General features: G+C 39.5%; 1 protein-coding gene across 2 annotated transcripts in view; it reads right to left on the bottom strand.

The window, feature by feature from the left end:
• Positions 1 to 25,735, bottom strand: part of LOC126473698 (inositol-trisphosphate 3-kinase homolog) — a 503,381-nt gene extending 477,646 nt beyond the window's left edge. The window contains exons 1-2 of one of the 2 annotated variants that reach the window (XM_050100939.1): positions 25,621 to 25,701; positions 17,323 to 17,391 (exon numbers count right to left, since the gene is read on the bottom strand). In XM_050100939.1, the coding sequence (XP_049956896.1) occupies positions 17,323 to 17,391; positions 25,621 to 25,695 (144 nt within the window). In that variant the 5' untranslated portion in view covers positions 25,696 to 25,701. Of the gene's footprint in view, positions 1 to 17,322; positions 17,392 to 25,620 lie in introns of both variants that reach the window. The other variant, XM_050100947.1, reaches the window with a different exon arrangement.
• Positions 25,736 to 26,141: the final 406 nt, after the last annotated feature.

The following is a 26,141-nucleotide window of genomic DNA, read 5'->3' as shown; positions in this document are numbered from 1 at the left end:
GCTGTATTCCAATCTCTTTCTTCGTCTTCAGTTTTTGCCCCCTACAGCTCCCTCTAGTACCATGGAAGTCTTATGTCTTAAACGATGTCCTCTCATCCTAACCTAATCCTTGTGTGTTTTCCACATACTCCTTTCCTCTTCGGTTCTGCGCAGAACCTCCTCATTCTTTATCTTATCAGTACCTAATTTTCAACATTCGTCTGTAGCACCTCATCTCAAATGCTCCGATTCTATTCTGTTCCGATTTTCCCATACTCCATGTTGCAGAACCATACAATGTTGTGCTCCAAACATACATTCTCAGAATTTTCTTTCTCAAATTAAGGCCTATTTTTGATACTAGTAGACTTCTCTTCGCCAGAAATGCCCTTTTTGCCAGTGCTAGTCTGCTTTTGATGTCCCCCTTGCTCAGTCCATCCTTAGTTATTTTCCTGCCTAGGTAACAGAATTCCTTAACTTCATCTACTTCATGACCATCAATCCTGATGTTAAGTTCCTCGCTGTTCTTATTTCTGCTACTTCTCACTACTTTCATCTTTCTTCGATTTACTCTGAGTCCATACTTTGTACTCATTAGACTGTCCATTCCATTCAGCAGATCATGTAATTCTTCTTGACTTTCATTCAGCATAGCAATGTCATCGGCAAATTGTGTCATTGATATCTTTTCACCTACAATTTCACTCTTGAACCTTCCTTTTACCAGCATCATTGCCTCTTTGATGTACACATTGAACAATAGGGACGAAAGACCACATCCCTACCTTATACTCTTGTTAATCTGAGCACTTCGTTCTTGGTTGTCCACTCTTACTATTCCCTTTTAGCTCTTGTACACACTGTATAATACCCGTCTCTTTCTCTTTAGCTCACCCCCTATTATTCTCAAAATTTCGAATATCTTGCACCATTTTACACTGTCGGATACTTTTTCCAAGTGGACAAATTCTATGAGCGTGTCTTGATTTTTCTTTATTCGTCACCATTATTAACCGCAACGTCAGAATTGCCTCTCTGGTGGCCATACCTTTCCTAGGGCCAAACTGATTGTCATCTAACACATCTTCAATATTCTTTTCCTTTCGTCTGAGTATTATTCTTGTCAGCAAATTGGACACATGTGCTGTTAAGCTGATTTTGCAATAATTCTCACACTTGTCAGCTTTTACAGTCCTCGGTATTGTGTGGATGGTATTTCCCAAAGTCGGACAGTATGTCGCCAAACTCATAACAAGAAATAAAAATATAATAATAAATGAATCATCAATTAAATATTTTATTGTCCAAGCAATAGCATCGACAATACTATTATTTTCAATTTTGCTGATTCAAATAAAGTATATTCTACACACCAACGTGAAAAATCATTCTGTTACCACTTCCTCCAATATTTTAGAGATTCTAATGGAATGTTATCTACTCCCTCTACCTTATTTGATCTTAAGTCCTTCAAAGTTCTCTTATATTCTGATTCTAATGCTGGACCCCCTATCGCTTCTAAATCGACTCCTGTTTCTTCTTCTATCACATCAGACAAATCTTCCCCCTCATAGGGGCCTTCAGTGTAATCTTTCCACCTATCCACTCTCTCCTCTGCATTTAACAGTGGAATTCCCATTGCACTCTTAATGTTACCACCCTCGCCTTTAGTTTCACCGAAGGTAGTTCGGACTATCCTATCCGCTGAGTCAGTCCTTCTGACAATCATTTCTTTTTAGATTTCTCCACATTTTTCATGCAGCCATTTCGTCTTAGCTTCCCTGCACTTCCTAATTATTTCATTTCTCAGAAACTTGTATTTGTGTATTCCAGAATTTCCCTGATCATTTTTGTACTTCCTTCTTTCACTGATCAACTGGAGTATCTTTTCTGTTACCCATGGTCTCTTTGCAGTTAACTTCTTTGTACCTTTGTTTTCCTTTCCAACTTCTGAGAATGCCCTTTTTAGAAATGTCCATTCCTCCTCAATTGTACGACCTACTGAGATACTCCTTATTGCTGTATGTATATACCCTTAGAGAACTTCAAGCATATCTCGTCATTCCTTAGTACTTCTGTGTCCCACTTCTTCGCATATTCATTCTTCTTGACTAATTTCTTAATCTTCAGCCTACTCGTCATCACTACTACATTGTGATCTGAGTCTGTATCTGCTTCTGGGCACACTTTAAATATAGTGTCTGCTTTTAGATCTCTGTCTGACCATGATGTAATCTAACTGAAATCTTCCCTCCTCACTTGATCATTTCCACATATAGCTCCCCCTCTCGTAATTCTTGAAAAGACTATTCGCTACTACTAGCTGAAATTTATTACAGAACTCAAGTAGTCTTTTTCCTCTCTCGTTTCTTGTCCCAAGTCCATACTCTCCAGTAATATCTTCTTCTACTCCTTCCCTTGAAACTGCATTCCTGTCCCCCATGACTACTAGATTTTCATCGCCATTTACTTATGGTATTACCCTTTCAATATCCCCATATAGTTTATCTATCTCTTCATCTTCAGTCTGCAATGTTGGCATGTATACCGGAACTATCGCTGTCGTTGTTGGTTTGCTGTCGATTCTGATAAGAACAACCCTATCACTGAATGTTCACAGTAACACACACACGGCGCTACCTTCCCATTCATAACGAATCCTACCCTCATTATACCATTCTCCGCTGCTGCTGATATGACTCTACACTCATCTGACCAGAAATCCTTGTATTCTTTCCATTTCACTTCACTGATCCCTACTATATCTAGATTGAACCTTTGCATTTCCCTTTTCAGATTTTCTATCTTCTTTACCATGTTCAAGCTTCCGAAATTCCATGCCCCGACTCATAGAACGTCATCCTTTCGTTGGTTATTCAATCTTTTTCTCATGGTCACCCCCTCGGCAGTCCCCTCCCGGAAATCCGAACTGGTGACAATTTTGGAATCTTTTGCCAACGGAGAGATCATCATGACACTTTCTCAATTACAGGTCACATATTCTGTGGATACATGTTGTGTGTCTGTAATGCAGTAGTTTCCATTGCCTTCTACATCCTCATGCCACTTATCAATGCTGATTTTAGGAGCAGTTACTCACCCCACTGGATAAGAGAGTGCCTTGGACCTCTGTCCGCTCCTCCACCCTATTTGCAAGGCCGTTGGCAGGATCAGGGTAATTTCTTAAGCCAGAAGTCTTCGGCCGCCGGCCGAAGTGGCCCAGCGGTTCTAGGCGCTTCAGTCTGGAACCGCGCGACCGCTACGGTCGCAGGTTCGAATCCTGCCTCGGGCATGGATGTGTGTGATGTCCTTAGGTTCGTTAGGTTTAAGTAGTTCTAAGTTCTAGGGGACTGATGACCTCAGATGTTAAGTCCCATAGTGCTCCGAGCCATTTGAACCATTTCTTCGGCCGTCACTGGTGATTATTTATCAAAATTTAAGCGGTGGCGCCCCCCCCCTTTTTCTTCGTTATCGTTCATTGCATTTGTTCCGGGCGGACATCCCATGACATCCATTCAAGTTCATCGTTGATACATTCACTCAGTTTTTATTACAGAGGGCAGCTAATCCTCTGACCGAACACGCTGAGTTACCGTGCCAGTGACCCCCAGATCATGGGTGCTGTCAGCAACAAAAAACGCAATAGGAGCACTGTGACCACTCAATAGTGATACAAATGCTCATAATAGGAAAACATGTCGCTGAAGCCACAAAACCGGAACTATGTTGCAAAGGAACAAATTTATTTGCACATATGAGTCTTGTTTTACCCTGTTTCCAACTCCTGGCCGAGTTGACGTCCAAAGAGTAAAACATGGTGGGGGTACAGTGACGATTTGGGCACCCATAACCTGGCATTCCATGTGCCCCATGGTTACTCTGCAAGGTCGCATTACTACCAAGGATTATGGGACGATATTGGCTGATCAGGTTCATCCCATGCTACAATGTTTATTCCCCTATGGTGATGCTGTATTCCAAGATGAAAGGGACCCTGTTCACAAAGCCAGTATCATCCAGAACTGGTTTTGTGAGCATGAGGATGTATTGACGCATCTGCCCTGGCCACCGTAGACACAGGATCTCAATATTATTGAGCCTTTTGGGGGGGGGGGGGGGGGGGGGGACAGCAGACAGAAAAGTCAACGGTCTCATAGGATTCAGGAAGGGCGGGGAAGGAAGTCGGCCATCCTGTCAATTGCCTGGACCGATTTAGTGAAATCATGGAAAAACTAAATCAGGATGGCTGGACGAGGGACTGAACCATCGTCCTCCCGATTGTGGGGCCCCCCTAATGCACCAACTCGCTCAGTCCTACTGAGCCTTTCTGGTCTACTTTGGAGAGAAGTGTGCTTGATCACTATCCACCTCCATCACTATTACCTGGACTTGCCACTGTTTCGCAGAAAGATTGGTACAAGATTTCCTTGATAAATATACTGGACTTGTATGTATCACTTCCGAGATGAATGGAAGTTGTTTAGAAGGCCAACGGTTTTCCTACACTGTATTAGGCATGGTAATACGGAGGGTATTTGGTGTTTCCATATTTTTGTCCGTGTCCTGTAGCTGTATACGGGGAGGTCCTAGCTGGAAACTTAGCGAAACAGAGACAAACACACCCTGTCGGAACACATTCAGAAGATGACTGAGTCAGTTCTTGAAATATTGGGACATGAGTAAAATATCTTGTACAGAAATCCGAAAACATACAAGCAGTCACTCAGGCTGAGAAAATACAGGGAACAATGATTGTATCTACTTCCACACCTGTTGGTCCGAAGCAAATCGACGACCACGAATGTCTTTTCTCACAGTAGGACAAATGTATTAAGAGTTATGGCGATTAATTTTGAAATAACAAACCATTTACTTACTTTTTTGGGGTCCCATGCCTCAATCTGTAAAAACGGAACGCTTATAGGATCGCTTGGTAGTCCGTCTGTCTGTCTGCGTCTCTCCCTCATGAACAGGTAATCGTATAGATTTCAAATTTATGTCACATATTACGGTCTAACTTTTACTGGCGATGTAAAAATTTTAAGCTTCTAAGTCATTTCAGTCAAAAGATATGGCCATTTATGTCACAAATTTTGATACTCGAAAACTCACCAAAAGCTATAGGGTACTTCCTGTGGGTAGCGAAAAATCAGAACATTGTTAACTTTTAATTATACAACACGAAAAAATTTTTGTCACTTTTTTATCCATTTATCTGTCCGTCAGTTTAGACTTTTTCTCTGTAACAGTTTGGCATATCAAGTTCAAATTTATGCCACATATTAAGGTATACGGTCCCTTTTCGCCGCAAAAATTGTAAGCTTTTAAGTCAAAACAATCAAAAGATATGGCTATTTATGTCACATATTTTGATACTCGAAAACTCACTTACCAAAACCCGTACGGTGCTTCCCATTGACACAGAATCATGAAATCTTGCAGGAAGCAAGGTTTCACATCACAAGATAAGTAAAAATTTGAAACTTGCTAAACTGCAATTATACCACGCAAAAAATATCTTCTGCAATTTGAGCAATGCTTTCATTGTCCGTCAAAAGCATAAATGACGAATATTACTGCATGCAAACACACAATGTAAGTTGCAGTCACTTTTTAGTAGCAAATAAAAATGTTTTATTACGAGTAAATCTTCTCTCTTCACATATATAAACTGAAAACCTCTGCTTCCTTCTTCTTGTATGTCCAGGCTAGTACTATACAGATTTTGATACGGCCTTGGAATTCCTGGGACCTCGGGACCAAAATCTTGCCTATATCGATTATGGGTAAAAATTGTTGAGATTCTCAATTCCCAGGATATATATATATATATATATATATATATATATATATATATATATATATATATATATATATAGTTTGTCCAGAGACAAAAGCGCCGAGAACTGGAACAAAATGGAGCGAAGAAAGAAAAGCTGAATTCTCGCAAAGAATGAAGACCTGGTGGGCAAACAAGAAGAATAAGAAGCCCCAGAAGTGAACCATCTTTACTTAGCGTCTTCCATGTTGGGAGCTTTACGACTAATAATAATAATAATAATAATATATATAGTTTGTACAGAACCCTCAGTGCGTGATTTTTTCCATCTGTCTCTTCTTTCAATTGAGTGCTCCTTACACTTCGTTGACGATGTACATTCCGAATCTCCGACGACAAGTGTCAAAGTTGCGATCGAAGGTAATTGGCGACACAGTAACCTATCTGGAAGTGAGTTACCTATCAGATACAAACATCGGACATTTCTGCAGGATTGCTAAATCATTTCTGACAAACACTGGCGTGATTCCTTCTACAAGGTCACTACAGATTTAAACATTCCTGATTGCGAGCTAGCTTTGCGTGTCCAACGAACTAGGTGTAAACAGCCAAATTCATCATTTCTGTATGCAGAAATTGATCCAGTGTTCGGGCTAGTACGTGATTTTTAAGTGATTCTCCACAAAAATTGTAACGAACAACTCAATCATCAAACCTTTAATCATTAAGTTCGACAATTACCGTAAATATTTCAAATTCTGACCACAATCGAACAGATTTCAATGTCCACAATCTAGTAGATCCGTACAACCTGTCTAAGTCCGCACGCACGGACGCACGGCCATTTACCACTCATCTTCTGACACTCGCTATCATGACCATCCGCAACGTTGATCAGCAAAAGACTTCCCGCCATGAGCCCATGTTGAAGGAAATACACCTGGCATTCGTCAGCAATAATTTAGGAATGCAGTAAAAAGTCCGGTGATTGAGTCGTTCATTACAGTTTATGTGGGAAATTGCCTGAAAGTCACATGCTAACCCGAACGCTAGATCAATTTCTGCCAGTAAGAATGATGAATAGGGTTTAACGTACCGTCTACGTCTAGACTGTTAAGACACGATGCTAGCTCACAATTAAAAGTGCATAAATCCGTAGTGACCTTGTTCAAGGAATAACACCAGTGTTTATCAGAAATTATTTAGAAATCCTGCGGAAAAGTAAGTCTATATCTCACGATTAACTCATTGCACATCATCTGTGACGCCTCCTAACGGGTGTACTGCACTGATAATTATCTTAGATAACAACTCTATGATAATTGTCATCAGAGATTCGAAATGTACATCATCAACGAAATACGTAAATACAGTGTAATTGAGATAAGCACCACTAAACATGCGAAATTATCGTATTATTCCCAGCTACACCCCTAAATATTTAGTTCTTCAAAACTTCACCGTAAGTGGTTTCACAACCATATTTTCTACTCCACTCTCGTGTTTGCAATGACGTGATATCTGACATTTTGTCGGCGTGGCTGACTGATCGTATGTTTCCAGATTTCTGTACAAACGATTTCACTTAGTTCGTAATATTTCGACAGCTGACCTAGTCATCTTCTGAAAGTCCTCCGGACAAGTGTGTTTATCTCTTCGTCATTACAAGTTTCTTTTTAATGCCAACAGTTTTCCTTCCTTCCAAACTTCCTCATCTGAGTTCTCAGAGCATCTCTTGTTACATTTTCAAATGGGTGCACTGACCTGTTATAATATTACTAGCCTGCCTCTAATTTCGTTAATAAATGTTATGATTTCTACCTGACAACGACGCGAAATCGGTGGATGATTACTCAAGAACTGAGTGGATGCAGAAACCGCTGTTTGGTCACCGTATTTTGTTTTTCCGAGAATTTTCATTGCAAAAACATTACCAAACCGATACATCAGTGCACGTTAATGCACACTCCAGCAAAGATTGCAAATTCCACTACAATATTACTTGCGGCTCCGTTAACCTCATACACTGATAGCAGGCTGCCCTTAGATTCGCATGCGATCCTTTGGCTGTTGACTGACCGGACTGTGTGGACGGCCCCAGCGATGGACACCGGCCGCAACACGCGAGGCCATGCGCACTACACCAGAAGCCCCCATAAACGATCAAAAAATTGTTCAAACTGCACTGTGGTTGCTGTTTGGCGTGTTTGCCTAGCACATTTCCTGTTTAACACATGTTTTCGGGAAACTTTGACTGATGGAAAGTATGACAAGATGGAGGACGTTGTTTGTATCGCTGTTTCGTCGCATATGTTTAGTGAACAATAGTTTTATTACAGTTTATCTCACTGTGTCGTGAGTTTTCACAATTATGGAAATTACTATCAAGGAGAAAAAGACCAAAAAAGTACAAGTATGACATCTTCCCTGCCATATACGTATTACGTAGGAAGAGGTGAAGAAGAAAATCAGTATTTTATGCATAACATGAAAGCGGGATTGCCGGCCGGCGTGGCCGTGCGGTTCTAGGCGCTACAGTCTGGAACCGCGTGACCGCTACGGTCGCAGGTTCGCATCCTGCCTCGGGCATGGATGTGTGTGTTGTCCTTAGGCCCGCATCTCGTGGTCGTGCGGTAGCGTTCTCGCTTCCCACGCCCGGGTTCCCGGGTTCGATTCCCGGCGGGGTCAGGGATTTTCTCTGCCTCGTGATGGCTGGGTGTTGTGTGCTGTCCTTAGGTTAGTTAGGTTTAAGTAGTTCTAAGTTCTAGGGGACTTATGACCACAGCAGTTGAGTCCCATAGTGCTCAGAGCCATTTGAACCATTTTTTTGTCCTTAGGTTAGTTAGGTTTAAGTAGTTCTAAGCTCTAGGGGACTTATGACCTCAGCAGTTGAATCCCATAGTGTTCAGAGCCATTTGAACCATTTGAAAGCGGGATTACAATTAAATAAAAATGGTTCTCTGATTCTTCCACAGACCACGTCAACATATGTTCCCACGTTGTAGTATTTTAATGAACTTTCATTAGAAGACCAAGTAGGAAAAGATAATTTTTTTGCATACTTATGTCTTCTTTTTCAGTGTGAAGACGAAGTAAATCTGAGCGCGTTATTAAACATTTCACAGGCCATCCGCAAAAAAAAGATGTAATCACGAGTTTCTGAGTATCACATTTTTATTTACAAGTTTATATGTATATTTCTCATTTTAAACCATACCCTGGAACCGTGTCTTGTTTTCTTCCTCTTCTATAAACACAGTAGCAGAGTCAATGTTTGACATGCTTTTCTGCATTAATAACCATTCCCACTGGAGCTAAAATACAGAAAACACGAAAAGCCTCTGCTTCAAAAGTAAGGTTAAATCAACGAGGTTTCTTGGTAGGTGTATGGGCTTGTTTCACACATCCGTGGCAAGATAAGAGCAAATTTGGCAGACAAGTTTGCTCCTTTACGACGGTCTTAACTAGTTTTTAAAAACTTTCATTTTCCATTCGAATAAAGTTGATGTAATAATCAGGTTCTGAGAGCAGCAGAATTCATGGGCATATCTCTCTCTCATTTCAACGCATTCCCTGGATCAGCGTCTTGTTTTTTCTTCTTATTTAAACACAGAGTCAACGTCAATGGTAGGACTGTTTTGTCTGGATTTGTGGCCATTCTGACTACTTTCAAAATACTCACGAACAGCGTCTTCGTCAAAGTGAGATTAAACTGACAACTTCGTTTGTAAGTGTATGGGCATTTCGACAAATCTGTGGCTAGACAATGGCGCATTCGACAAACAAGTTTGTTCGTTTTCGGTGACCTTATGGGACGCATTGTCGCGAGGAATACAGAACCCTTCCCCTGGCTGTTGGCTACAGCGTTCGCTAGGAGGCAGCAGCAGTCATGCGCCTAGCACTGGTGACTGCTTTTCTTCTGGAAATGTGCCCCATAACAAGGCTACGGATCATCACTTCCGTAACAGGCTGTTATCTCTGCCACAGTTATCTGCGATGTTTTTGATGGTAGCGTTTATGCATTCTTGTACTTCAATATTATATATATACAGCTAAAATAGTTAAACTTGAGACTATTAACTACGACATAATGCTTGATATTCCGTGCAATTTTTGTTTGAAAATGTGCGTCGACATTAATTTTGTACGGGTTTCAATTTCTAATTACCATTGTTTCTATAATGTACATTTTCTCGTACACTAATCAAGCAATAACGCTGGAATTACGCAGTTTACATCTGCATAGGAAGCCAACACAACGTGTGGAACAGGTTTTTGTTTAAGGTCATAGTTGATTTGAAATTAATATTTTAGTTTTGTGTTACTCGTGACAGCTCTATGTTTCTCAAATCTTAAAGAGAACTTTTCTCAGAGATAAGATAATGGAAAAGTGCTGCACAGGATTATTCAATTGGTAATTATTAAGAACTATGCCAAATTTTAGGATGTTAGCTTTCATAGTTCCTGAGAAAAAATACATTATAGCTCAAAACAGTTAGTTTACAGCAATTCGCATTTAAAGTTTTTATTTCAGTTTTTGATAATATTGCTATTCCTCTAATAACTAATGCTGGCCACATCCAAAAACTTCATTCTCTTCCTTGTCTTTCTGGAGTAACCTCTTAGCCCACGTCCTTTGCCTTGCCAACTTTTGAATTTTTTCTTCTGCTGCCTGAGCTTTGTCCAGTAGTGCTTCATCAATGCTTCTGAGTATCTCCAGTGTGAATGCTACTGGATGGAGGTCTAGTCTCCTACCTACACATCCACTGTTGTACATTAGAGAGGCATCACATCCGGCTAGCTTCACAGCAACTGAGGATACAAATACTGTTTTTGGACAATGCATCCATATACAGTGTCTCATTTGTATTCTGTTTTCCCACGTACCCATTTCTTCAGCATTTCAGGATTGACTAGGTACCTGAAAGTTGGCTTTACAACATCTATAGCAGCAAGTGGCAAACCATGTTTGCATCACAATATGTCACAAAGAGAATGTTGAGGATTCACACTTAGGAGCAGCATCTGTAACACTGTTATTTAAATTTCCTGTACCCTTTAAACGTGAAATTAGACATTTCCTTAGTTTTTTTTAAATGTGTCCACTGTTAGGACTCATTTCGAGCAAAACAGATTGATAAATGTAAAAATAAAAACTGAAATAAGTTTGTAGCATGTACTAGTAAAAAAAGATCACATTGTAAACAAAGGAACAAGCAAAGATAATCTTTCTCACACCCTTCTAGACTCGTCTGCAGTTTGTTTTGATTGTGTGAGTGAAAATTAAAGCACAAAGAATGTCTAGCATAGAGGTGTGGACCACAATATAGAAACAGGAGGCGTAGCAGGCACAGATGCCCAAACAAACTTTTTTTAAAACATATCTCTAGCCAGAAATCAATTATTAAACTCTACGAAGTTGTTCTTAAAGAATCCATCTAATAAATTACACAATTTAAAAAATTCGAATTTTTTCACAATTTTTTCCTACACCTGCCCTTAATAGCTGTCACCCCTCTCCACATTAACTTTTTGGTGGTGGATTTAAAAAACATAGAATCTGGACCTTTCAACTCCTGCGTCATTGTACACGTTCTTACTTTAGAATGAATGTGTATCTGTGAGTCTTTGAATTTGCTTCCCGGACAAATAAAATAACAGTGAGCTACAGAAAGTATGTGTGGGCCATTATACAACTGACATCACATTAATTGTAGGGAAACTGGGCTTGGGGAAGCTGGCTTGGATTTTTGAATTTCCCGCTATTGTACACTTAGCATACGTGGTCTCTTGGGTTCTAAACTGGAATTGCCCGCAACTTTTAACTTTTGACATGGATTCTCAATGCGAGATTTGGTGCACATGATCTACAGCTATGCAGAGGCGGCTGAGGCGTCTACGTCAGTGCATGGGTGGCTGACGTGCGGACATGGCACACAGACCACAGAAGCCTTCCCTGACACTGCATTTGTTTCAATAAAGATGTAATCGTTCCCATGATATTTGTACTACATATACACCATAAATGTTTAATGTGATTCAATTTATATTTAGAACAGTCTGGCTTGGGGAAATCTAGTACGATTTTTTAACTTCCAGGCATTTTAAACTAAGCTTTTAGGTTTTATCTTATGCCAAATGGTCTAGTTCCACTGTGACATTAGGGGAAAACCCAGAGGCCGTCTTGGACTCTATACTTATGACCAGTGATGTGGCAACTGTGTAGGCTGTCACAGTATCCAAAGTTCCCAGATATAGGTTTCTGATGTCATTGGTCTGAGTAAAACCCAGGAAATCTGGCAACTATGCAGGTGCACCAGTATCCTCAGGTCCACCATTGTGTATTCTGACATCGTAAATGGAGAAAACCTGACAGCCACGTAGTGTGGTACAGTGTCCCTATGTCCATCATCTCGGATTTCCCACCAGTAGGACAATTTCCCATCTTGGACTTTTTTTTTAATTTCACACCATTTACCTATTAGGATAACTCTACTCTTAGCGCAAGTAGCTTGTGACGTCAGGATGGCATGGGACCCTATAGCACATCTGGGCCACTTTGAATTTCCCGCCATTTTCTACATAGGACAATCGGCATGTAATGTCACAGAGGTGGGAAGGAGAAATCTGGTAGCACTGCATAATGACATCGTTGATGCATCATCAACAATCTGGGATCAATGCTGACTGGCCCATAACCCATTCAACCTACATACTGAGGTATATTCATGAGGTGGATGTTTATACGAGATGAAATGGACCCCCTGCTGCACCTGGAATCATCCCTCACCTACTGTCTGATTATGTACACCCTTCATTTGTCTACAGGACTTTACATGCAACACATACCATCTGTAAGACAGTTCACCAACCCACTGCTGCCAAATGTGTCAGAATGATTTGAGAGACATTCCAGAGGCCAAAAGAACTCTGCTGTGGGGTCCCAAGCCACCTAGCTTCAGTCCTACTTAGTACATGCTGGAAGCCACTGTATAAGATGAGTGTGGCTTACAGCCGCTGCCAGCTAAAACCAATCTCCATGGGCTGAGGGTGGTGGTTGAGCACTCATGGATCAAGAATACTTCTCAATGCTTTTGGTACTGTATGAACTCCGCTTTATGTCCCAACTGATTTCTTGCTATGTCCTCGGATCTTGGAACAGAAAAATGTCAGTAGTACAAGAGTCAGTGACTTAATTGAGTTCAACCATTCCTCAACCCCAAAACTTGTCAGTTTATACAGAATAATGCTGTTTATTTACCTAGTAGATGTGAACTCCCCAATTTAACACAGATTTGCCACTGGAAAGCCCAGCAAACTAAAACAATCAAGTCCCTCTAATGACATCATACACAGCAGCTATTTGATTTACGAGATGTAACTGAGGTATCATGTTAACTCTGTACACTAGGAATTTACTCTCACAGTTATAGTCTATGCTAAAACAAGCCATTTAATCTTCTTCAAGATCTACAGAGGACACCAAGTAAAATATCGTCCAAACATACTATTTGACGGAAGTCTTCTCGGCCATTAAGAACTTGGTCACAGGTAGAAGAGTTTTTATTTCATTAATTTCATTCCCGTTGGTGCTGACTCCTCTTCTGTCAATTTTTGTGCTGTCTCCTGGTTGAATCTTTCATCACTAACATTTATATTTTCAGTACATCCTAGTGTTTATAAGTATATCGTGGGACACAGAATGACACACGGGTTACTCCAAGAACGCATCTGAAGCTTGTGTAAAGTGTCAACCGTGCTCAAATTAGGGAAAAGACTGATCAAAGACTACTTGACAATGGAAAAGGAGATGTTCCTTTCCTACATCAGACTTACCACTGCTATGAAAGTATGCCCCTGTAGCTTGGAAATGACACATCATACTATGAAATACTGAACATTTATTTTAACTCTTTCTTCACATCGTCACAATGATGGAACAAAGGAACAAGCTGACACAGCCATCAAATCTTGATTCTGAAATTCAGAACATCAGTTTTCATTCAGCATAAAAGGTCTTGCTATATATATTTTTGGGTGTCCATCTCCCAATGGCAGGACTCCAACCAGACATAAGGTCTTGTTGATTATGTTCCCCATGTGCAAAGACCATGTCACAAACTCCTACATTTCCAGAATTGTTTTATAAGTCACTATTAAATAAAATTTGTAGTAGTACTATAATATATAAGGACTACTACTTTTATACACAAAAATAGATCTGAAACATAACAGCACACAATTATATACGATCTCAATTCTTTCATAAGACAATGCTTTTCTACAAATAATACAGATTTCAAATGTATCATAGTTGAAACTTCCTGGCAGATTAAAACTGTGTGCCCGACCGAGACTCGAACTCGGGACCTATGCCCTTCGCGGGCAAGTGCTCTACCAACTGAGCTACCGAAGCACGACTCACGCTCGGTACTCACAGCTTTACTTCTGCCAGTATCTCGTCTCCTACCTTCCAAACGGGCGTGAGTCGTGCTTCGGTAGCTCAGTTGGTAGAGCACTTGCCCGCGAAAGGCATAGGTCCCGAGTTCGAGTCTCGGTCGGGCACACAGTTTTAATCTGCCAGGAAGTTTCATATCAGCGCACACTCTGCTGCACAGTGAAAATCTCATTCTGTATCATAGTTGTTGTGCAAGGACATGGTTACCAATCAAAGAAGTTAAAATCAATGCAAGTGAAAAATGTGTGTAGCATTTACAGTGTCATTACATACATTTAAGTAGGTCTAGATGATCTAGAAATATATGGCTCTTATATGCTGGATTACTAGGGCACTGCATACAATCAACAGTGATATCTCCTTCTCTATAAATCCTGAAAGTCTTTGTAACAACTGGTTCAACATCACTGACATAAAGGACTTTTCTGACAGTTTGACCGTGTTATGTGCGGGTTCTGTATATTGTATTCAAATGGGGGAAACCTATATAGAACACCTGTATTAAAACTACCATCTTAACTCTACAGTCTTGAAACTTTTTGGTCTGATGGAGTGTAAACCCTGAGCTATATCAGCCCTGCTCAGTTTGCTGGGAGGTTCAGTTGCCTCTCTTGAAATAAAAAAGTAACTGGATAGTTTGAATTATTACGCAATACCTAATTACATAAAATCATGCAACTGCAGGTTTTCCATTGAGATGACATTATAATCTACTCACACATTTAAATGACTCATCAAAAATAGCTGTTAAAGCTATTTAGGGACTGTAATTTAGGAGGTATTTTATTTTAAAATATAGCAGAATTTTAAAAACTGAAAACAATATTGTTTGTTTAAAATGCTGTAGTTCAGACTGTATTTTAAAATAAAATATATAACTGATTATTTATTGCAATCACAGTTCCAATTTGTTACAGGTGATTACTGATTTCAGCTACTGTGTAGCATCTTCAGAACATTTTAATTTACAAGTGCAAGTAACACTCCAACTTGTTTTCATCTTGATGCACATATATATATGGAAACAAACTTGATGTTTAAAAATGATTTGTATCATTTATTTTTCCATCTCAGTTGCATTGTTATAACAATGTGACTAGGTTTGATTACATTTGATCACCTTCAGATCTAAAAAGAAACTAAAAAAAACTGAATTTTTACTTTCCACTATTTTAACCTGCCCAGATACCCATGCCTGTTAACAGTTCTACATCTAGGATGGGGAGGTGCACCAGCCCCAGTTCAAATCCACCCGGCAGATTAACAGTGAGGGTCGGGATGCAGGCCAGCCTGGATGTCGTTTTTAGACATTTCTACACCTGACTTGGTAAATAGCAAGTTGGTATGTAAGTCCCACCTCAGACAGATGATTTGCAAACATTTATAAACTGTCCACATTTTTTTTACATGGATAAGACTGCACACAGGCACTTGGGCTAAACATGTTCCCTGCTGGGAAATGATGGAGTGGCGACAGGAAGGACTTCTGGCTGTCCTTTAAATGAATGATGACTTACCCATAGTAACCACCATGTGTCAATGCAGGGCAAAGGAAAATGTCCAAGAAGATGTACTTTCCATCATTTTACAATAAGTAGAAAAGTATAGCACACAGCTGCTGAATACTTAGTTTTTGGATAAGCAACACATTTTGACTGTACTGGAACTATACAACAGAATACTGTTGTATCAAACTGTTGTCTATGGCTTAAACAGGTAACTGATGGAGCAAGGAGGGGGGGGATGAACGTTAAATTCAACAGGCTTTTAGATCTGAAGATCATAAAGTGTGATCATACAATTTTTTTAATATATCAACACAGTTATTAATTTTATCACAAATATGTTGGCTATAGTGCAAGTTGATGTATACACATTCAACAGTGCAATGAATCAAGGGGGATCCACAATTCCACATTATCATGTGGCATACAAAGTGCTCTCAATATTATTTTCAGAAAGACTCTTTCTTTATTTCCCCCAAAAACTGTCCTTCTTCTCAGATCTGTACAGTTTATGTAACTGGCTTTCTGGTTACAATTGTTCAACTATTTTATTAATTATACTGCCACAAACTACACTCCATGTTCAACCACTCATTTATACAGTATTAAATTGTCTTACCTTTCGAGGTAGTTTAAGCCATATGACCTGTTTAACAATATTAAATGTGACTGCACTAACAGAAACACTGCAAAAAATATACTTATTACTGTTAAATATATGCACGGTCTCTCTTAGTTGGCTATCAACTTGTAAATTCAGTCTCCCCCCCCCCCCCTTTCTTTTGAAAAATAAAAATATAGATTTAAAATAATATTTCTAGAATTAATTTTCAGTCTGCAATGGAGTGAAATGTTATCATCCTATGTCTTATACAGCAGACACTATCAAATATGTGGAAACATGCAGTGCTACCAACAACTACAAATTTATATTATCTGCAGGCTAAATGTAGAGTACGCAAGTGGTGGATACACCTGTTATCTCAGATGCAGACATTGTGGTCCCACAACATGTCATTATCAAACATTTATACATTATAAAATTCTCATATCTTTGTTATTATAGTTTTTACAGTTTTCATTTTTCACTTTTCTCTGGTAGAGGTTTTCACAAAATGATAAATTTTTATGGTATCTGTGACTAGCCAGAGTTTGTAGGAAAAACAATTATATTATTCATTAAAGATTGCAAAATGATGTCCCCCAACCCCTAGTGAATAACACTAATTCAATACTTGTAGTCAATGAAAACACACTGCTACATTTCCGAGGATTCGAATCTTCACAAGAAGTACAGGAATGGTACTACAATGAAGTTATGAATATGAGAATAATTTCACAAGAGGAAAAGTGATTTACCAGTATAGAACATAGCCACACACCATCACAGGCACGAATTCCTAAAAGTTACGTGCACAAGTGACAGGCAAAAAAACACAACAGTCAGCGAAGTAATTAGAAAAGTGTTCTAATTAGACATATAATGCTGACAGCAAATAAGAAACCCAAAACTATCCAGGAAAAAATACCACCAAATACACATCACGGATATGAAAGGCACTACTACTAAGAGAAACGCTCATCAAACTTCATTTGCTTACCGTTGCTAAATAATCTCCAAGCTGTGAAAGTCTTGCTTTAGAATCTGTTCCTGACACGTTCGTGTTTTCCTGCAACACATGTATACTCAACTACCAATTTCTGTCATATAAACTTGGATTTGCTAAAAATTTGGTGCAGTTTGCTTTTTGTCTTCATTGTTTCCAAATATGTTTTGCTTATTTTAACACTTAATAACAACATGAATTTGCTTAAACTGGAGTACATACTGATGATCCCATAACCATTTCCCCAAGCGTCAATTATCTTTTCCTGGTGTGTTGAAAAAGCAAGAAAAATGGAAAAAAGAAGAAGAGAAAGAAGTGAGAAAAGATAATCTGTCTTTAATTCCTGCCACCAAAGAACGCAATGAGGACTTAAAACTAGTAACACACCAGACAGAAACAGGTATGTAATTTTGTGAACCATACACATCCAGTCAACAATTTTCTCTGAATTTTCTGATAGTTGAAACAACTAAGAGAGAAAATATATTTCAAAAGATCACTATTCGCAATTTACAAATTATATTTAATAATCTGTCCCCCTCTTCCTTGGAATCATTTGGTTAACTATAATTTTCTGACTCCAATGGAAAATCACTTTTCTAACATACACTGGAAGGACACAATGTCAAAGCAGTAGCTCTGTACAAGTTCTCGAGGGGCAGTGCTGCGAGTGTGTTTCTCGTTTGTAAATAGCACACGCTAGAGTAAAGGTGTAGTGCGTGCAGTGGTTGAAATCCAAAATGGATTGGTGAACAAATATACTGTTCTGTTTCAAACTTGGAAAATAAGTGAAAGAGGCTCATGAAATGTTGGCAACATTTTACCGAGACAGTACTATTACTCTGAAAAGTGTTTATGAGTGGCTTAAACACTTCCAACAAGAGCACAACAGCATGGCAGATGACCCTCAAAATGACCTGCATTGCACGCAACCTCGGCAATGTACAGAAAATGAAGGAACTTTTTTCCCAAAATCATCGTGTAGCAGTGGGAATGAAAGCACAGAAAATGGAAATAGGTGACATGATGGATCAAGCGGGTACACCCCCAGTACACCAAACAAAGTACCCCCAGTACACCAAACAAAGTGACTGGACCCAGCTCCATGAAAATACCAGGCCATACACTGCATTTCTGGTGGAGCAGTTCCTGGCCAACAGGGGAGGTCTGACATTCCATCAACCACCCTGCTCCCCAGACTTGAGTTCCTCACACCTTTTCTTGAACTCCCTACTGAGATCAGCCCTTAAATGCCAAAAGTTTTTGAACATTTCAGACATCCAACATAATGTTATGACCCAACTGAAGGCTGCCCTAAAGACGACTATGCCAGGCTTTCCAGGACATGTACTACCAGTCCCAGAAGTGCATTACCATCAATGGGCTTATTTAAAATGACAGTAACTGCTGTTTCAGGTAAGGCAACAATCCCTTTGCAATACAGACACATTCACCAAACTTTCTGGACAGAGGTACACAACAACTGATAGGCTACGTATAAAGTGTGGTATGGTGATCATCACTTTATGAAAATTATTCGTAATGCTATGTTATAACACAGGGGCAGCCAAGATTTCGGCTCATGGGCTATGCCTGAGCCTGAATGCCAAAGCACTCAGCCTGGCTGGCATGTTTCCCCCACTGCCACACCATGTCATCTGAGCACGAAGGGGAGAAGAAGAGGAATTCCATGAACATGTCACATTTAAATGGAAGTGCAGTCACATTGCATACGACTTTCTTTTATATTTCACATTTCTTAACATTAAAGATCACAAACAAAACAAATTTCCAGTATTATTTATTTATTTATTTTTAACACACTGAAGATGTACGTTTTATTTGTGACACACTGTCGGCATACGAACAGATGCAGAAAATTTCACAGAACTTCGCACTCAAGTTGCCACTAATTGTGACTTATTTAGTTCCATAATTGACAAAAGGTCTTTCACACATATAGTCGAGCAAAATGGTGTAACAATTTGGCAACATTGTTATGGATCTCTATCTGAAGAAAGCAATGGAGATGTCCTGGACACTTTTAACACAAAAGATTTGTCATTAAAACTGAAATTACCTTGCAGGTCAGTCAGTTACATTTGCTCTTGCACATGAGCGCTTTCAACTGAAATGGTAAATGAGCTTGAAAACAGATACAAAGCTGACAATGTCCTCAAAACCTTTATAAAAATATCTTCATGATTCTTTTAAAGCCGCAATGAAGTCTTTGAACCTTGTGTTTTCTTTAATGTCAGTGAGCTTAGGGAACTGGTCTGTCTTTGTCAGAACGTGTCCCTTGTACAATGCGATTTTGCTTTTAAATGCATCCCCATCAAATCAGAAACAAGTTACCTTGCAATGTCTTACTGTTGGCAAGGCGCAGTCAAGTCTACTTAAAGTCGGAATTCTGTAATCCATTCCAGATGTTCTTATTTTCGTTCGTGCACTCCTTTTCCCTTCACTAATTCAACAATAGCGAGTTTTAAACGAAAAAATTGCTCCAGGCATGCCCCTTTATTTAAAAAAATGCAATTTGCACTTATATATGAAATTTACATACTTTTCGTTTAGTTATATTGAAAACTACTGCAAATGACAATGGAATAACGCATGCAACTTCAGAAATTTTACTATTTGTACCACCAATTTCTTCCCGTGTTCCATGCCTGTAAATTTAACATAAAGTCCTTCTTGATATGCAGAACTGTTGTAATTTCTTGGTCTTTCATTGTCAACTAATTCTTTAAATTCTTTCCGCATCATACTGTAATGTTGTTTCAGCATATATGCAGTAATCGTCACTTACACAAATTGAGAACTCTTGTCCCTCTATTCTCTCATTTCCACTCATTTTAAAGGATTGTGACAATAGGGCACTAGACTGCCTCTTTTTGTTCAAACAGCTATTCGACCTATGGACGTCCTTTATACCACAAACAAATAGTGAATGTTAAACAGCACTGACAACAGGATTCTGCCGAACTCAGACTGTTACCGACCGAAACATGGTCGACCGCAAAGCTAAATGAAGTGTTATGCTGCTCCGGGTACTTTTGAGAAGGAATGCGTAAAGCTGTGTGACAGACCAGGTCTTGGCCCACACACACTGGACACATGAAGTTTGGCACACCATTGTCTGCCCTTTTATAACAGATAGTTCCCGAAAACAGAATGCTGGATTACAACCATTAACAACAGCAATGTTCAATACAAAATTCAAATTTGCAATTTAGGATAGTGTATTATTGTTGACTAGTAGCATCTGCATCACCACAGCACTCAAGCAAGCAATCAACGTTGGAATTATCAGTGTTTGCACAGGTTAAAAAGTGAATTTAATGTCTTGTTTAAAAGTACAGTGCAAACAAAACAAACAATGGAAAATCTGGGATGGACCAACAACAATATGAAAAGGATAGATTGCTACTTGCCACAAGAGAAGGTGACAGCCCCATCAATCCACTCATGCCAACCTTCAACATGCTTCCTAAAGTACATAATTTCAACCATACAGGATGCCCCATAGTGGCTGTTTACTGCCCCCCCCCCCCCCCCCCTCCCCAGAGAGAGAATCTCAGAATCTCTCCCACTGTGAAAAAACTCCTTCATCCAATTACCCATAATCTATCCTTCAATATAGAAGACACCAACCACTTCTACTGACACTCTGCAGTTCGTTTTTCTTTCCACCCAGCAACCTGCTTGTCACTGTTGATGCTCCCCCCCCCCTCCCCCCACTAATTTCCCACATGATCATGACGTTCGCGTTATTGAATACTTCCTTTCCAAATGCCCGAGTGACTCCAGACACACTACCTTCTTCCTGTTCACCATGGCCAACTATATCCTCTTAGTCATAATTGCTTTTAATTTGAAGACATCACTTACAACAAGTCTGAGATAAAGCATTGGGCACCCTCATGGCACCACCCTATATCAATCAGTTAGTTCATGGGCCATCTAGAGGAATCCTAGGACCACCCAGAAACCCAAACCTCTCACTTGGTTCATACTCACTGATGAAATCTTAATGGTCTGGACTGAGGTTTAGGACATCCTGTCCACATTCCTCCATAATCTCAACACTTTGTCTCCCATCTGGTTCACTCGGTCCTCAGCCCCAACAAGCCACTTTTCTTAATGCCAACCTCCACCTCAAGGACGACTAGATCAGTACATCCATTCATTCACATCAAACTTACAAACCCCCACTTTGACAACTACCACCCATTCCACACTAAGTTGTCCCTACAATAAAGCCTAGCCACTTGTCACATTTGTAGTGACAAGAAGTACCTCTCTAAATATGCCAAGGGTCTCACGTAAAACTTCACAGACTGAAGTTAACCATCCCACCTTGTCCAGAAAAAGATCTCCTATGTCTTCTCTTCCACCCCTTACAGTCCCTCACTTACCCACTGATCAGCTACAAAGGAGCAGATCCCCACGACTCAGAGTCTCCAGACAGGAGCAACTGAATTGTGTAATCATGTTGTCTGTCTATGGTTCTGACAACCTCTCAATGTGCACTGAAATGAGAAAATCCTCCCTACTCCACCCACAGTTGTATTCTGCTGCCCTCCAAACCTAAGCTATTACCTTTTCCATCCCTGTATCACTGCTGCTTTAAATCCCTGTCCCATGGCTCTTATCTTTGCAATAGACCTAGGTGAAAGACCTGTCTCATACATCCACCTGCCATCATCTACTCCAGTCTTGTCACAGGCTTCTCCTACCCGTCCAAACGCAGAATCACCTGTGAAAGCAGCCACGTGATCTACAAACTTAGCTGCAACAATTGGGCTGCATTCTACATGAGCATGATCACTAACAAGCTGCTTGTACACATAAATGGCCATCACTGAATTGTGGTTAAGAGAAATCTGGAGCATCCAGTTGCTGAGCATGCCCCCCCAACATGATGTGCTTGAATTCAATGAATGCTCCACTGCCTGCATCATTGGGATTCTTCTCACCAATACCAGCTTTTCTGAACTGCACAGGTGGAAACTCTCCCTGCAACATATTCATTGTCCTCAATATCCCCCTAGGCTCAACCTTCACTAGTTCCCCCTAGGCTCAACCTTCACTAATTCCTGTCCTGCCCGTCCCCTTCTCTGTTCCTGTTATAGCCCTACATGCACCTTCCAGTCTGCATAATCCTTTCCTCTACTTCTCTTCTCTCGTGACCCCCGCCCCAGAACAGCATACGATGTAGCACCCACCACATCCCTGCACACTCATAGGCAGCACTAGAATTTTTCACACCCTGATCCTGCTATCTGTCCCCTTCCCACCCCGTCCATACCTCTTCTGTACCGTTTCTACCCACCCCAGGAAAGATCACTGCTCACATCAGATGCAGTCACAGTCAGGCCCTAATGGCTGGAGATGACTATTGGCATGTGTGTTTTGTTTTGTTACATTAAATAATATCCAATGGTTCCTCTCTGTCTCTCTCTTTTTTTTTCCTGTCGTGCGCCTGGCTGCCAGTCGACACTTTATCTTCATGGCAAGTAGCAATCAATACTTTCCATATTGTTATTAAAAGTATAAACACATCTTTAAATTAATTACTGCAAAGGAAAACCAAACAGCAAATGAACAGAGTCAAGTCCTTTTAAGCAACTACGTTCCTTAGACTAATCAAAATGACATTATGGCAGTAGCTTCAAAATGCCTCTGGGAGTTGCGTTCCCATCCTAATAACAGCCTTTATACATACAGGTACAGTTTTCCACAAAGCTGGAGAAGTACCATGCCAGTTTGACCCAGCATTGGCTGGATATAGGGCACAAGAACTGATGGATGGATGGATGTATGTTCATGACCAACTGATAAGTGCACTTCAAGGACTGATAGCTAACATCCATCATTACATTCTGGGCATTAGTCTCATTAGACTGTGCTTTACAGCACTGAAAAGCATTAATCACATTGGCCACAGAGAGTCTTACAACTTATGTTACTTTTCTTGAAAATGACTGTTTCCTGCACTTCCTTCAAAATAAAAGGCACTTTGCTTTGTTTGAGGAATCTAAGGTATATCGAAGTTAATAGAGCTAATTCAGTCTCAAATTCTGCACAGAATCCAGAACATATTCCATCAGACTCTGGGACATGTTTTAGTTTGGTGATTTTGGATATTTCTCGAGACTGCAGACACTAATATCTTTATCACTCAACTTTGCAGTAATTCAATAATTGAACTGGAGAAATACTCTTGGATCCCCCTTGTAAAGAAAAGTTTGAAAATGAAGTTCAGCATTTATGCTTTTGCTTTGTTATCCTTGATTTCAGCTCCTGAGTGCACTCATGAGTGTCCAGACACATTTGTGGCATGACTGATAGTTTTAGCATTTAACCTCTACTTCAATGGGTTTCAAGAGCGGTCTTTTAACAAATTAAGTTACAGCAATTGTTAAAGGTTTTCTGGAATATCCTTTTGACAAACAAATGTTTTATTTTATTTTATTTAACAAACCTGTATTACTTTGTTGTTTACTGTGAAGATTACACCACATCCACAATTTTCATTGGCACACTAGGGCCTCGAGACAGGTGTTATTGCATGTTATAAGTCACAAATTAGTTATTTTATAATAACCAGTTCCTTCTAGTGGGAACTGTTCAAAGTCTTTATGCACACAGGAACTTTCATCCACACTTCACAGTTGAGTCAATTGGCTTGCTATCATAGCAGAAACGAAAAGAAACTTACTGGCTCAGAAAGAGAATGGTATTGGTTATCTCCTTCCTCACTGACTCAGATAGTTAGGCAAACTCATACTCATTACATTCTTGAAAACACTCAGCTTCATGAGCATTTTTTATAGCTATCTAACTTGCTGTCTCATATGGTCGAAGTCAGGACACATATCCAGAGGTTCAGGTGCCATTTTAAGCTGTAGGAATGTCTTATAAATATTTAAGACCACCTTGCGTTACATAGTGATGCCAAGTCACATTGTCATACACATTCAATACTATATTAATGATTCTCATAAATGCATAAATAAGATTGTTCATAATTAACACATACACTAACATATTCAAATCAGCCTTTGTTTGGTAAATGACTAATCTGTAAAATACAACTTTTAAACAGCATTTGTCAACACTATCCCCAACTTGCACACATAAATTTCAGATTCAAGTGCACAGTAAGATGAAATGCCATCATCTCAAACAAAACTGCAAGGCGTAACATGCCAAGGAACTTCACTTGGGTAGTCTAAATCAGTGATGGCATTAGGCTAATGTATTTCACAGAATATGACTCTATTGAAACCTTCTTTTTTCCAAACAGTACACAAAGAAAATATTAGCATGAGTACAGATAGCTATGGAAGATGACAGTAGTATGTACATATTGGCCACATAAGGGGCATTGCATATGAGGAGAAGTTGGTTCTTTTACTTAGTAAATAACACTGATATGATCATAGTTATGGTAACTAGCCACAAAGCGATTTGGCCTAAAATACTGATGAAAACTGCATTTAAGTACCGAGAATTAACCAGATTTATAATAATTAGTTAAAATTGATTGACTAATTTAGAAACATATCTGCAGCCCAATGCGAACGTCAGAAACTTTCGAGACTCTTTGAGTGTAACTGCTAGGTATAATTGACAATATAATTTGCTGTAGTGGTTACTGTTTGGCGTGTCTGCGCTTTTCAACTAACTGGAGCAAACCAATTTCGTCGTTGGGTAGCGGCGGAGCTTGTTTTTATAGCACTTCTAAAGTATCAATGAAAAGCATGTAATCAGACTCAAAACGAGGTGGCAACACATACGGTAAGCATTTAACATGAACTTTCATGGTTTCTTTAATACTAAATTCAATGTAAGTCTTTCAATGTCAACTACATTCACCCCAGACATATACAAGCCAAAACAAATTCATGCCTACGTAAACAATCAAGGAAATGACTCCAATGTAAGAGGACATCACAGAAAGTACTTCTACAAAGTTTTCTTCGATTATGAATGAAAGACAACATTACAAGAATATATCAACAATGTCGCCTTCTTGCTAACTAACACGGTAAATACAAAGTGTGTAAAAAAATCAATCTGATAGGAAGCAACTTATTAATCTACACACTGCAATGGTAAAGTTGGATTTTTTTGTGACAATTCAAAAACAAACATGTGTGTAAATATGACAGCAGAGTACCATGTTAGCGACCAATGTCAAAAGAAGAAAAAAGAACAAATATTGTAATGAGATGGAAACAGATTGTTAGTATATATTTATATGGGTTAAATACCGATACTTACCTCTTTGAATATATTTCGTATAAAATACGATGATGAATATGTTGGAGGCGGGAACTGAGTCGCTACAGATGCCATCGTAGCAAACACTACACTGACTAATTTCGATGCTTTCCGCGAGATGTCAGACCAAACCCTAAACAAATGTAGGGTACTTGACAACCGCGAACCAGTTCTGTACTACCTAGGCACAGCATGTATTTTGAACACAAAGCAGAACAATCTTTTTTATTATTAATCGCGCTGTTTTTCTTATGTTGAGTGCTTACAATATATTTTTTTCCTTGCATGAAGCTTTAGTCTCATAGTAATCAATAGTCTCTCGTAAACGTCGTTCATATGTGTCTTCGGAAATAAAACAGTAGCGAGCATTTGACGCTATTGTTTGTTTTCTTCTCCAACGCAGTTGATCTACTAGTGACAACATAGCTTCCTTCATCTGTATGAAACAAAACTTGTGATATTTATTCTGTATGTTCACTGAACGTTCTTCACAAAAAATAATTTCTTTTCATGTTCCTCTC

The sequence above is a fragment of the Schistocerca serialis genome, chromosome 1 (genome assembly GCF_023864345.2).
Source record: "Schistocerca serialis cubense isolate TAMUIC-IGC-003099 chromosome 1, iqSchSeri2.2, whole genome shotgun sequence".
Classification (NCBI taxonomy): domain Eukaryota; kingdom Metazoa; phylum Arthropoda; class Insecta; order Orthoptera; family Acrididae; genus Schistocerca; species Schistocerca serialis.
Note: the sequence above shows the minus strand (reverse complement) of the source record. Positions and strands in the feature narration are given on the sequence as shown.